Here is a 14218-nt window from a genome sequence, read left to right on the forward strand (position 1 = left end):
CTCTGAAAAACAGTGATGCAGGGCAGTACTCAGAGGTCTGGCAACCAGTTCATTTTTTCCAGAATTTTAAGACATAAGAAATTTGCTACATTCCTACACTTAGTCTTCTCTGTTATGCCCTATAGCATGCTAGCTCAGGCACAGCACTGCAAGCTAGACACAGCGAAGGCAGTGACTAAAGTCAGGGGTGTAATTATATTACATTGAATATAATGGTGTTCTAGGGCAGTGTTGGAACTACCAGGGTTGCAAAGGTTGCACTTGCGACCCTGGAGTTCTGCCACTGTGGGGAGTCAAAGGGGGCCCGCCGGAGTGCTGCCTGTTCAATAATCCTCTTAAGATGGGGGTGAGCGAGCTGATCCCTGAACAGGAGGTGACTGTACGGAGCTGAACGATTAAGGCAGGGAGCAGTTCACTTCCCTGGCAGGATACCAAGCCGGGAGCAAAGGGTGCTGGAGAGTGGCAGGTGGGGGGCCCAGATTTTTTGAGGAGGATGGTGAAGATGGATGTGTGGAGCCCCCTGACTGTCAGCTTTACCAGGAGACGGCTGGAGCTGAGCTGAGCATTGCAGTCCTAGAGAGGAGCTTCCTGGGGGAAGTAGTCAGCAGGATCAGGGTGAGGAAGGGCAGACCATTCCCTTCATACTGCCCAGTAAGTGTCCCCAGGACAGGGAATCAGAGTCACTGGGTGTCAAGGATCAGGGTCGTGAGGGGGGATCAGAGACACCGGGTGTGAGTTTTTAACCCCTTCCCATCCACCTACTGTGACCATTTAAGTTTTAAAGCAGAACTAAACCCTTCTATCCTTTACAGCACAGATGGTCAGGCATGAGCACTGGTGTGTTCAGACATGAGTCCAAGCTATCCTAAGCTATCCCGCTAAGAAGCTGTCACTGCAGGCAGCAAACCATAAGCAGCAGAGGCATTCCTCACTCTGAAGCCACGTGTGGTCAAGAGGCGGATATATATGTCTCTGTTGCTTATGATTGGCAGTTTGCAGTGACAGTTTCTTGGCAGGATAGTTCAGGCGGGTTCAGATTCCTGTCTGAACATGCCTGAGCTTATCCCTAGTGGTGGTCAACTTGAAAACTACAGAGGGCCTCAAGTTCAGCCTCCAGAACTTTCAGTGGGCACATAGCAGTGCATTTTACACCTCAGTGCCCAAAAATTTCAGTCCTGCTACATTTTTCTGAGGCAGATCGCAATTCACACTGAAGAAGCTGCAGTTCAATAGTGCCCAACATTAGTGCCAGTGAGTGCAATATTAACCCCCAGCAGGCCTGGGACCAGAGGAAAGAGCCCCAGGACCAATGGAAAGGGCCCTAAGACTAGAGGGTCAGAAGGGCCCTTCATGGTTTCCTGCACTAGGGCACTGAAAGTTCCAGTTAAACCTCTGTTCTAGGCTATTACTACCTTTAATTTATAACACCAATACTGCTTATAGCTTCATATGGTAGTCAGTCCCTGCTTCATGAAAGCTTACAGTCTGGTTTACTATATGAACATGCCTATTAGATCCAATGCAAGCAAATTATGATCTGATAGTAGGTAGACAGAGGTACAAGTGGTTAGGATGCTCTTTGTCAAAACAGTATTTTTAAGTAAGAATATGCTGAATTAAGATACTTAGATACACTAGAAAACTTTATAATTCACTACTTTACACTACAGTACTCAGTGGTTTCCCTTGTAATATTTTACACTAAACAACATTTTTTTCAAATAGGCAAATAACATAACATTTTCAGTTTAATAAAATTCACTTAAAGTTTACCTATAGCCAAAAAGTTTTTTAGTTTTATTGCTGGCTGTGTTCCTGCTGGAGAGATGAACCCTCCCTATTTGTGCTCATTTTTCATTGCTGTGTTACTACACTTTGGTGTCCTTTTATGAAACAGAGATCAGCGGTGATCCTGAGGATCATTGCCGATCTCCGATCAATAGAGGTTTAGGAAACAGAGATGATGAGCGGAGAACATGTTCTCCGCTGATCATCTCAGCACACAGATGACCAGTATATGAAGGAGCGATCTCAGCCCTTCACTGGTGATCTGTGTTCTCCCTTCAGATTCTCCATCTCAGAGCTGGAGAATCGGAGGAACCGCAAACGAAGCAGTGATAATTTGCCGCTGTTTAGTAAACAGTGTTTGACTGATCTCTTACTGTAATCTCACGAGATTATAGTAAAAGCAGACGTTTTCCAGTGTTGAAAACGTTTGTAAATCGTTTCTCCCTTCATTCGGAGAAGTGATCTACACCACTTCATAAAAAGGCATTCAGAGGAGAACTGTGTTCTCCGAGAATGCTGGAGAACTGAGCAGCGGTCATTTACAGCTGCATGATAAAAGGACATTTTTGTTATTATAATTTGCTGTGCCTGCTGGATCAGTTCAATGTTTTTTAATACCTTGATATTGCCATAATATGTGGTCGGTACATTGACAAACAAGTCTGAAATATTGAAACACAAAGGGGTGATTTATGAAGATCAACATAAAAGTAGAACTATTTTTAATAGCAACCAATAACTATGCACTGAGTAAAGCAAGCAAATTCTAATTTTTTCCCTTTTTTCATATATCAGCCTTAATTTGGCAGTGCTATTTTTTACTCACAGTAATAGTCTATAAAGTCACCTCTGTTTACATCAGTTTATAATAAAAGTACTGGAACCTAATGGATCTAATGGGCATGTGTTCACAGTAAACTAGACAGTAGGCTCCCATGGAGTAGAAGCTGACTACTGTATGAAGCTATAGGCAGTTTATTGGTTTTATAAAGAAAAGCTAATATTTTAGATGTAAAACTCAGATGTGTTCTTTCATTTGCCAATAAAAGATGCAAAACCCCTATGTCTTTGTGTCTTTGTGTGTCTTGTGATTTTATTTTCTCGATATGCGTTGCGGAAGTGCATATACACCTGCACATATATATACTGTATATTTATTATATATATACATTTATATTTTCTCTGTGTGATATGTATGTATATATACAGTATATATATATATTTAAATTAAAATGTTTATATACCCATATTAACGTATTGACGGAAAAAAGTTGATGAAGTGATGAACAGATGAAGTTTATGAATTTTTTGAAGTTCCCCCTAAAATGGATACCAGATGGCTCTCTAAACAGGTAAAATGCAATGATTACAAATAATGTAGTATGTAGCACTAGGCCACTGGATATATTTGATCATAGTTCCAATTCATTCATTTCTTTTTTCCTCAGATTAGCAACATGTTTTCAGATTACATAAATGATATCATGACAAAAATGATATCATGTCAACAAAAAGGATTTCTAGAGGGAATCCAATTGAGGAAATGATTTAAATAAAATCAGGTTTGTATCTACATTTCTAACCTCAGGCTATTTAAATACTCCACTCTGGGTTGCAGTTAAATTTTTGTAGGGTCTTCCCACACTGCATGGGTTAAAGTGCATTTGGAAAAGGGAGAATGGAATAAGTACAAAAAAGTGCTTTATTCTTCACTCCTGCAGGCTACCTCCTCTTCATGAGACCGTTCCCCTAAACCTCACTTCCTAGCCAGTTACAGCTTTTTGATATCATCAATGTACAGTGAAAGACTAGTGTGCACATTGATTCTGTAGAACTGGACAGTGGCGGGGTTTGGTGGGGGAGTGAAAAATAAATAAGTATTCTCTGTAGCCAAACGTGCATTTAATCCATGTGGGTAAGTTTAACAACAGCCTCGAGTTAGACTTGAAGTAAACATTTACTTTTTAATTAAAGAGTAACTACACTTTTGTCAAGAAAAAAAAAATTTCTTCTGGGTGATCTATGTACATTACAGGGATTTTAACAAACATTTGTGCAGATTCCTACCTTTTGTTATTCTAAAGAAACAGCTGTTTGTTTGTCTGTGTCCATGCGCAGAGTGAATCTAATCGGAGTGTATTTATAAATACTAATCAGCTGCTGCTCCTGCAGAGCTCTAATGAGGAAATCTGAATCCCAAGTATGCATCCCTTTAGACGTGATTTCCCTTTGGGAGTATCTCACAAAAAATTATATTTTTGTTGCAGGGGATGCCAAAAATCTGACTTGTATCTTAGTGCAGACCTCTAGATAAATCAGTAAACCAATTACACAAGCAGGAAATTACATTTTCAGGGGGCGTTCTGTATATCTGTATACAGAACGCCTCCAGGTAGCCATATTGCGTTGCATTTGACAGAAAATGACAGCTGTGCAGATTACAAAGGAAAGGTAATTTTTAATAACATTTAATTACAGTATGACAATATGATATGAGTTGCAACTGTATACACTATATATATATTTTTTTTTATTTGCTAATTTTTTTTCCCATGGAAGTGGAGTTACCCTTTAATTTATTTTTTATTGTCATAGCAATCTAGTTTTGACACTAGTAAAACAATTTTGATACCTAAATACATAGATGCTTGATGTGTGTATCTTTCAGTAATTTGTAGTATTTGTAGTATTATAGTGTTAATAGCATGCTGCTGCTGCTCCTGCAGAACTCTAATGAGGAAATCGAAATCCCAAGTATGCATCCCTTTAGATGTGATTTCCCTTTGGGAGTATCTCACAAAAAATTATATTTTTGTTGCATGGTGTACATATTGTAAAAATCCTATCTGTCCCTCCTTTATTAAACTTGTTGTTTCTGTTCTTAGAATATTGACATTTAATATGTTTATATGCTTTGTGATGAAAAGAGGGGTTTATTTGCTAAAGCTAGAGAGTGCAAAATCAGGCTCACTTCTGCATGGGAAATAATCATCTTCCAGGTTTTAATACCAAAGCTTAAAGTGTTACTAAACCAGGACCCTGCATTCACTATATCTTGTCTCCAACAGTGCACACAACATGGAAATGCAATTATTTTAGTAAATATAAACTGCTAAATACCTTTTCTCAGTAGTTAGCGCAGTCTTGTGACTTCTATCAGTGTTCAGCAGAGCACTGGTTAAAGCTTGTAGGAGGAGTTTTCTCTAGGACGATGCAGAACCCCTGACCTCTGTCTGGGCAGTGCTGAATGGCCCTGTGCTGATCACATGCACTCTCCCAAGCAAAAAAAAAAAAAAAAAAACCTCTCTAGCAATACACACCAAACTGAGCATATGCAGTGTGTCCACACCATATGCCTTATCAGCAGATAAGAGGTAGACACTAGAAAAAGCAGAGGATCTGAGAAGTCAGGATCAAACAGCCTTTTTACACAATGCAGAGGATTTACCCCTTAGGTTCCACAGTGAGTATAACAAGCATGCTTTACTGCATATACAGACTGATTTTACTGTTGTGGGTTTAGTAACACTTTATTTGAACAAGCTGAGGTTCTAAGCTGATTGATTTCCATGCAGAAGTGAGCCTGATTTTGCACTCTCCAGCTTTAGCAAATAAACCCCTTAGTGACCCTAGCGATTTGGATAAAAATGTTTGCTTTTTTTTACTATTTAGCAGTATTTCTGCACAGGGTAGAAGTCCATCTTTTGCTACTCCTCTAATCTACCATCCAAGACATACTGTACATCTATAGATCTACCACAAATACAAATTAACAGATTTAGCTAGTTAAGTGGTACTAACCACAGTCTCAAAAAACAATATTTTCAGCTTTAAGATTCATCTGTATCTGGATAGTGTGCTTTTGGACAGCATAATATTTAAATCATTCTGACAGTATGCAATATACATTGCAGTAGATAGGCTGTGTAGTGTTGCTATACAAACACTGATTTACTAAGGGAGTTGAGAATGTTCTAAAAAAGAAACTGTATGAATGTCATATTTAGTTACATAAGTAAATAGGGATTTTCGTTTCACATGATTAGATAACTGAAATTAATCTTTAGCCCCAGTTCACACTGCTGTGACTTATTGTGAGACTTGCAACACATAAAGTCGCATGACAAGTCAGAACACATTCATTTCAATGGGTGCCGTCTTAATCAACAAAAACAAAAGGTTCCTGCACTACTTTTCTGCGACTTGCATGCCATAGACACCAATGTTAAATCACAAAAGTCACAAGCAAGTCACAGAACGTTGAGGTCTCAGCAGTGTGAACCGAGCTTTTTTTTACTATTTATTGTCTGAACATTCTCTTCTCCGTTAGTAAATCAGCATTTCTGCAATATTCCAACATCATGAATACCCCTATTTCTGTCTGTGTAGGTTTTGCACTGCAGCATCCACTGCAGATTGAACTTGGAAGTGTTTTTCTATAGCAACAGAGTCCACATATTATTTTATTATTTTTCTATAAATGAACATAATTGGTAATTGATCATTATGGAGTGCAATGCTATTTCATTCATTGGTCCTGTTCTATATTTGATTTTCACTGTGCAAGTGCAGGATTTCTGAATCAATAATCTAAATTTGACTTAAAAAATACAGTAGATGAAAAACAAGTTATACATTTAGAGTGGTTGTAAAGGCAGAAGGTTTTTTACCTTCATGCATTATATGCATGAAGATAAAAAACCTGTGTTCTGCTCCCCTCCACAGCCCCCCCCCAATACTCACCTGATCCCCCTCTTAATCCAGTGATGTGCATGAGAGCCTCAGCTGTCCCGGGACTCCCTCTCTTCACTGACTGAGACAGCATTGGGAGCTATTGGCTCTTACTGCTGTAAATCACAGCCAGTGAGCCAATGAGGAGAGAGCAGGGGCGGGGCCAAGCTGCAGCTCTATATGTCATAGACACATAGAGCTGGGTTTGGGATCGAGCACACACCAGTGCCCCCCATAGCAAGTGGTTTGTATGGGGGGCACTGGTCAAGGGGGACTAGCCAGGAGTGCCAGCAAGAGACCCAACAAGAAAAGGATCGGGGCTGCTTTGTGCAAAACCACTGCACAGAGCAGGTAAGTATGACAAATTTGTTATTTTTGTAAAAAAGCCTAATCTTTAAGTATTGCTTATCCTTCTGCTAACTACAACCAAAACTGCTGAGTTGTACCATTCTTATCTGTGAGCTGTCACAATAGTGGCACATGTAAAGACTCATAAAAGTGGGACAATAATGGGACATGTAGGCATTGACAAAAGACTAGACCCGTCACCCTTTCTCAACAACCACTTGACCAGCCACTGTGGTTGGGTTTAATCAATGGCGACTTTATATACTGTATGCCATTGTGTAGCTCTGTCACTGTATCTCTGGACTGAGAAGAAAACTATTAATATTTTTTTTTTTTTAACAGGGAAACAAGATTGCACAAGAAATGACTTGACACATCATCTTTAGAAAGTCCCATCGCAGTTTAAAAGAATTTAACTTAGTGTTTGGCAACCAATAAAATTATTCCAAAATGCTTGTGTCTGCTTGTGTTTTATTCGTATCTAAAGTTTAGGCTCGGAATTGCCATCCTGTATTTGTTTTTCTTTGTTTTCTTTTATCTACACCTTAACTTTTTTTCAGTGAGGAAAAAGACCAACAGACCACCACAGCTTTTGGTGTACCCTTGCTATCACTTTGGTCACGTGAGTATATCTGTTAGTTATATCACATAGAATAGGTTACTTATAAAACACCAGCCAAAAGTAATATCTGTTAATGATTACCAATAAAAGCCAAAAACATGCTTTAAATAGGTTTATATTGTACTTCTTTTTTATTTTGTTTTTTTGTTATACTGTAAACTTGTTATATATGTATAATGTGTACGTTTCTTGAATACATTTATAAGTACTTCCTGTTTGTCAAGTGCCACCAAGGAATGCTGAACAGCTGATGATACACCATTCAATATTCTCACCTGCTGCAAGACTAAACCTTCTTCGGTGGCAAAACCTTCTAGGAGCATGCTGCCACTGATGCTACCAGACTTGCTTTGTCCAGAATGATATCATACATGCTGTGCATCTTGGAATCTGTTTGATCTTATGTATGTGCTGGTATGTAGAAATGTTGAACTAATCGACTCTGTGGATTTATTTCAGACCCTAGTATTCTCCAGAATCTTAATGCCGGTGAAGTCAAAACTTCAAGTGTGTATGTACAATGGACCCAGCCATTAGGTGGACCTGCAAATTATACAGTGACAGTATTTGGAGACCCGCCATTGTCGTACAACCTCAACTCGACAACGACAGCCATCAATCTAACCAGCCTCATTCCTGGCAACTTGTATATCATTGAGGTCTCAGCCAATGATGTGCCTTTTAACATAACTTTAAACACAGGTAACACTTACCCGCATGTTTACTGATACTGATCTCTGTAGATACGGATATCTACAGTGGGGATCGAAAGTTTGGGCACCCCAGCTAAACATTTGTATTAATGTGCATAAAGAAGCCAAAGAAAGATGGAAAAATCTCCAAAAGGCATCAAATTACAGATTAGACATTCTTATAATATGTCAACAAAAGTTAGATTTTATTTCCATCATTTACACTTTCAAAATAACAGAAAACAAAAAAATGGCGTCTGCAAAAGTTTGGGCACCCTGCAGAGTTAATATCTTGTACTGCCCCCTTTGGCAAGTATCACAGCTTGTAAACGCTTTTTGTAGCCAGCCAAGAGTCTTTCAATTCTTGTTTGAGGTATCTTTGCCCATTCTTCCTTACAAAAGTCTTCCAGTTCTTTGAGATTTCTGGGCTGTCTGTCACGCACTGCTCTTTTAAGGTATATCCATACATTTTCAATTATGTTGAGGTCAGGAGATTGTGAAGGCCATGGCAAAACCTTCAGTTTACACCTCTTGATGTAATCCCCCATGGATTTCGAGGTGTGTTTAGGATCATTATCCATTTGTAGAAGCCATCCTCTCTTTACCTTCAGCTTTTTCACAGATGGCAATCAAAAATTTTGCTGAAATTTTATTGAATCCATTTTTCCTTCTACTCGTGAGATGTTCCCTGTGCCACTGGCTGCAACACAACCCCAAAGCATGATTGATCCAACCGCATGCTTAACAGTTGGACAGAGGTTCTTTTCATTAAATTCTGTGCCCCTTCTTCTCCAAACGTACCTTTGCTCATTCCGGCCAAAAAGTTCAATTTTAACCTCATCGGTCCACAGAACTTGTTTCCAAAATGCATCAGGCTTGTCTATATGTTCATTTGCAAAGTTCAAACGATGATTTTTGTGGTGAGGACGTAGAAGAGGTTTTCTTCTGATGACTCTTCCATGAAGACCATATTTGTACAAGTATCTCTTTATAGTGGAATAGTGTACCACAACTCCAGTGTCTGCCAGAGCTTTCTGGAAGGATCGTGCAGTCAAACGTGGGTTTTGAATTGTTTTTCTCACAATCCTGCGAGCTGTTCTGTCTGATATTTTTCTTGGTCTTCCAGATGTTGCTTTAACTTCCACTGTTCCTGATGACTGCCATTTCTTAATTACATTCTGAACAGAGGATATTGACATCTGAAAACGCTTTGCTATCTTCTTATAGCCTTCTCCAGCTTTGTGAGCGTCAACTATTTTCAGTTTCAGTTTTCTAGACAACTGCTTAGAAGAACCCATGGTGCTGATTGTTGGGGCAAGGTCAGATGAGTCTGGGCATTTAAAACCTTTGAGATTGACATCACCTGGTCTTCCCAGACGATGATTGAGAACAATCCATGACACTGGCAGGTCTCAGCTTTGCAAAGGGGGCAGTGCATGCTATAAATTCTGCACGGTGCCCAAACTTTTGCAGACGCCATTTTTTTGTTTTCTGTTATTTTGAAAGTGTAAATGATGGAAATAAAATCTAACTTTTGTTGACATATTATAAGAATGTCTAATCTGTAATTTGATGCCTTTTGGAGATTTTTCCATCTTTCCTTGGCTTCTTTATGCACATTAATACAAATTTTTAGCTGGGGTGCCCAAACTTTCGATCCCCACTGTATGTACTTGAAACATGTTTTATCTTTGATAATGTTCAAAAGAAAATGCCAAGGTAGTAAGGTTCCACTGACATGTTGTTTTTAACTCCATCTTTATTTGGGAGTAAAGGCCAGGATTCCCACATTATTTTTGAAAAGTCAACTTAATCATTAACATAGTTTTAAGACGAACCATTTTCTTTCTTTTACAGAACCTGGACAAGTTCAGAATCTTACAACTAATTTTAACACAACTTCTATAACTTTAACATGGCAACAACCTGAAGGGAATGTATCTTATTATGTAGTTCAGATGGTTGGAAGTTCATCCTCCTTTAACACCACACAGACAACTTATACATTTGAAAGCCTGACACCTGGAAATAATTACATGTTTTCGGTGCACTCTGTTGCTGGTAATCAAAGTGGGCAACAAGTAAACATAGTTTCCTACACAAGTAAGTGTTTGTTTTTGGATGGCCTGATCTTGATCTGCTTTAGCTAAGCTGGAAGGACAACAGAAAATCAGAGAATAATCACATACATTTGCTGGTGCAGTTATCATGTAACAGGAATTATCACTGCATGCAAATGATATACGAGCAGATAACAAATGCATGGAAGTGTCTTGAGAGCCTAACAATGTGAATGCCAATTATCAACCTTCCTTTTCTAGGAATCTGTATAAGCAGTAGCACATGAAGGCTTTGTAGTTTGTTTTTAGCTGTGGTACAAATATTACCTAACAGTATCATAACTAATTGGGTGACTAAAACTAGTAAGGAACTAAAGTATTGCAGGGAAATGGATAAAAAAATGAGATGCACAATTAAGAGACTTAATGAAAGGTGAGGAAATTTGCCCCTTAGAGGAAATGAAAAAAAGGACTGAGTTGTTTACTAAACTGGATGAGTCGCAGTACCTTCAACTGAAACATTTCATACAAAAACTCCCTAGGCCCTTAAGGAAAAAAGAAAAGTGGAACCCATTTGAGCATTTATTTAATACACGGGGTGATGGGAAACATGGAACTTCAAAAATTTATAAAATTCTCACTAGGTTGACAACAAACACGATCCCTGTATATATTGAGAAATGGGAAAGGGAATTAGGAATAAGGATAGAGGAGGATAAGCAAATAAAGGTTTATAAGTTAACACATGGAAATGTAAATATGAAAGATGTAGAGATGAATTATAAATGTTTAGCAAGGTGGTGCTTGACACCAAACATAGCACACAAACAAAACAGGGATAACTTACCTTTGTGTTGGCAGGGATGTGGGGAAAAGGGCACGGTGTTTCACCGAAAACAATGGACTGGATAAGAAAGGTAGCACAGATATATAGAGTGGATGAGCTATACGACATAGATGAGGATAAAATAGAGTGCTTTCGCAAGAAATTGGAGGAGTATAAGAAGACTAAGTTAATTGAAAGAACTTAAGAAACAGAAGTGGAAGAAATCCCTAGGACTCCTAAGGAGAGGGGAGGGATGCAGGGAAGGGATGCAGAGTGGAAGGGGGTGGGAGTAAGCGGGGGAGGGGAGGGAAGGGGATGTAGCGATAGTGTTAGGGTGGGGGAAAGGGAAGTTTTGTATTTTGATATTTTTGATGATAATAATTTAATAAGAGAATCTGACTTTTATTGTTGGAAATGGGAAAAATTTAATAAAATATTAATTAAAAAATAACTAAAACTAGTTAATGAGCCACATATGGACAAATCCTCTGGCTGAAGGAAACATCCAATATTTACCTAATCTTTTGAGCACCATTTATAGATAGTCATTCAATTTATCTAAACATGATTCCAATTTAACTCTTTTTCCTGTTAAAGGACCACTTAACCCATTTTAAAATATCCATGCAATACTGAATGCTTTACATAATTGTCCTGGCTGTGTTTTGTCATCTTTAGGTAATTGATGCTTGGGAATTCACAGGGCAAGATTGCTGCTGACATCTTTGGTGCATTCTAGTGGACTTAGAGTGTGATGTCAGTTTGCATTGGGAAGACAAATCATTGCTCTGCTCAGAGTTAGGTGGCTTAGTGGCAAATCACCATTTTTACTTTTGACTTTATTGCTTAAATTAAAGAGTCTGCTAAAAAGTAAAAATACTCAATTATGCAGTTTTTAAAGGATAATTAAAAAAATCATAATAAATGCACATCTTTTTGAAGGTAAAAAAATTAGCACTTTTTTTTTCTTAGGAGCCTGTAAAGCATTGTACCTGTGATCAGCAGATCGTGGGTGCTATGCCAGGCTCCTGCAGACTGTCAGTGTAGTTGTGTGCCCATACCTTGTGCGTGCAGGCAGTTAAGGAAAGACAGGTTCATTGAAAACTGCAAGCTGAGAGATGCAATGAATGACAGTAGTTGTAGTCAGGGCCAGGACAAGGGGTGGGCAGGAGAGACGGTTGCCCGGGGCACTGTGGGGGGTTGTGTTCGATGGTGTGATTTGAAAGGGGGGATTTGTACTAGGAGAGTGGGTTTCTGTTAAAAAGGGGGATTTGGAGGAGAGGATTTATGCTAGTAGGGATTATTGAAGGGATTTGTGCTAGGAGAGAAAATTTGGGGGTGAGAAGTAGTGCTAGGAGAGGGGATTTGGGGGGATTTGTGCTGGGAGAGGGGATTTGGAGGGCGGGGAGAGGATTTATGCTCAGAGGGGAAATTTGAGGGGTAGACAATTTGTGCTAAGAGGAGCTTTGGGTAAGGAGAGGATTTGAGCTGGCAGGGGGAATTTCTACTGGAAGAAGGGGACTTTTTGTTTGTGGAGAAATTTTCCTTGCAAAAGGAATTTATGTTTATGGGTTAAGTGTGAAGATTAGTGCTCAATTTTTTTTGTGGGGAGGGGGGGATTTTTGCTGACACTTATTACTCATACAATTTGGGGGGGGGCGCCCTGGGTGCTAGATTACCTTGTGCCGACACTGGTTGTAATTCTCCCATTTACAGAACTCTGAATGAATGATGTGGCTTGGTGGGCAGGGCCCCGTATGGCCACATTTATTTTAAATTGTGACAATGGGTGCTGGGAACAGGTCCCTGGACCGCTGTCACAAAATGATCATCAGTGCCCATTAGTGCAGCCTAATTAGTGCCCATCAGTGCAAACTCATCAGTGCCCATCAGTGCAGCCTCATCAGTGCAGCCTGTCAGTGCCCATCAGTGCAGGCTCATCAGCGAAGAAGAAAAATTACTTATTTGCAAAATGTTTTAACAGAAACTAGGAAAAAAATAAATTTTTTTCATTTGTTTAGCAAAAATAAAAAACCCAGTGTGACTAAATATCACCCAAAGAAAGCTCTGTCTCAAAAAATGATACAAATTTCATATGAGTATAGTGTTGCATGACCACGCAATTGTCATTCAAACTTCGACAGCGCTGGAAGCTGAAAATTGGCCTGGACAGGAAGGGGGTGAAAGTGCCCAGTATTAATACCACTCTATTAAAACTTTGTGCATTAGTACTGCTTGGACCTTGAAAAAGGGGGCACACCACAAAAACTTGTCTTGAAAAATTGTACGTTAGGCAAATAAAAAGGTATCATGAACAATACTCAATTGTTTCTGTTGCAAGCAGGGGCGGACTGACAACTCATGAGGCCCCCGGGGCAATAGGGGATCATGGGGCCCCTGTGTCTTCGCCCACACTCAAACCACACCCAAAAAAGCCTAGGTAAGGTACCAGGGGCATCTCATGCGGCCCCCTACTGACCCTGGGCCCTCGGGCGGTGTCCGAGTGCCCAAATGGTCAGTCCGCCCCTGGTTGCAAGTGCACTAATACAGCTACATTAACCCTAAGCATTTCTTAGCAGTAAAAGACTACTCTTTACATTTGCATCAGGCTTTTGAACTTCAGAATTTTTTTTTTACCATGCTCTAGGTTGTCTTTAAAATTATCCTCTAAATGTCTGTCTAATACAAATGATCATTCCTGATACCTGTCGGGGCTTCGTACCCTTTATGCTGTCTGAGATTCAGGACAGCAAAAATCAGGTTGTATATGACCAGCCTTGGATTTTTTTTTATTAAAAGTGTATATATAACTAAATTTTCTTTAGTTTTTGTATAAGGCAAAGAAGGTTGAATACCCCTTTTAGGTTTTATTGCTGTCGGTGGCTTTAGAGACATTTTTATTTCTATGGATGACTATTTCACCAGACAGGAAGTGAAAGAATCTGTCCAAGACCAAAACAGCAAAATAGTTAAATTGCTTTTTTTTAAACAGTGTAATTTATTGAGCATTTAAAAAAAAACAATGCAAAACAGTGACAGTGATAAAACAGCTGTATTGGCACAAATGGGAAACATCAATAGGGTAGGGATGCCACAAATTTCCAGGTCACAGTGAATGCAAATGCCTTACCGTAGTTAAGTGGAGGAAAGT

General features: G+C 39.3%; 1 protein-coding gene and 1 long non-coding RNA gene across 2 annotated transcripts in view; both read left to right on the forward strand.

Annotated features, from left to right (window-relative positions):
* Nucleotides 1-1018: 1018 nt before the first annotated feature.
* LOC149460090 (uncharacterized) lies at nucleotides 1019-7320 on the forward strand. Its single transcript, XR_016313143.1, has 2 exons — nucleotides 1019-3350; nucleotides 7210-7320. It is a non-coding gene; the product is annotated as an uncharacterized LOC149460090 (long non-coding RNA).
* Nucleotides 7321-7665: 345 nt separating this feature from the next.
* Nucleotides 7666-14218, forward strand: part of LOC149460091 (uncharacterized) — a 370510-nt gene continuing 363957 nt past the window's right edge. Inside the window, 3 exon segments of the mRNA XM_089680163.1 lie at nucleotides 7666-7669; nucleotides 7949-8191; nucleotides 10039-10284. Coding sequence (XP_089536289.1) covers nucleotides 7666-7669; nucleotides 7949-8191; nucleotides 10039-10284 — 493 coding nt within the window.

This window comes from Staurois parvus, unplaced genomic scaffold (genome assembly GCF_062004578.1).
Source record: "Staurois parvus isolate SC_StPar_1 unplaced genomic scaffold, SC_StPar_1.0 ptg000235l, whole genome shotgun sequence".
Lineage (NCBI taxonomy): Eukaryota > Metazoa > Chordata > Amphibia > Anura > Ranidae > Staurois > Staurois parvus.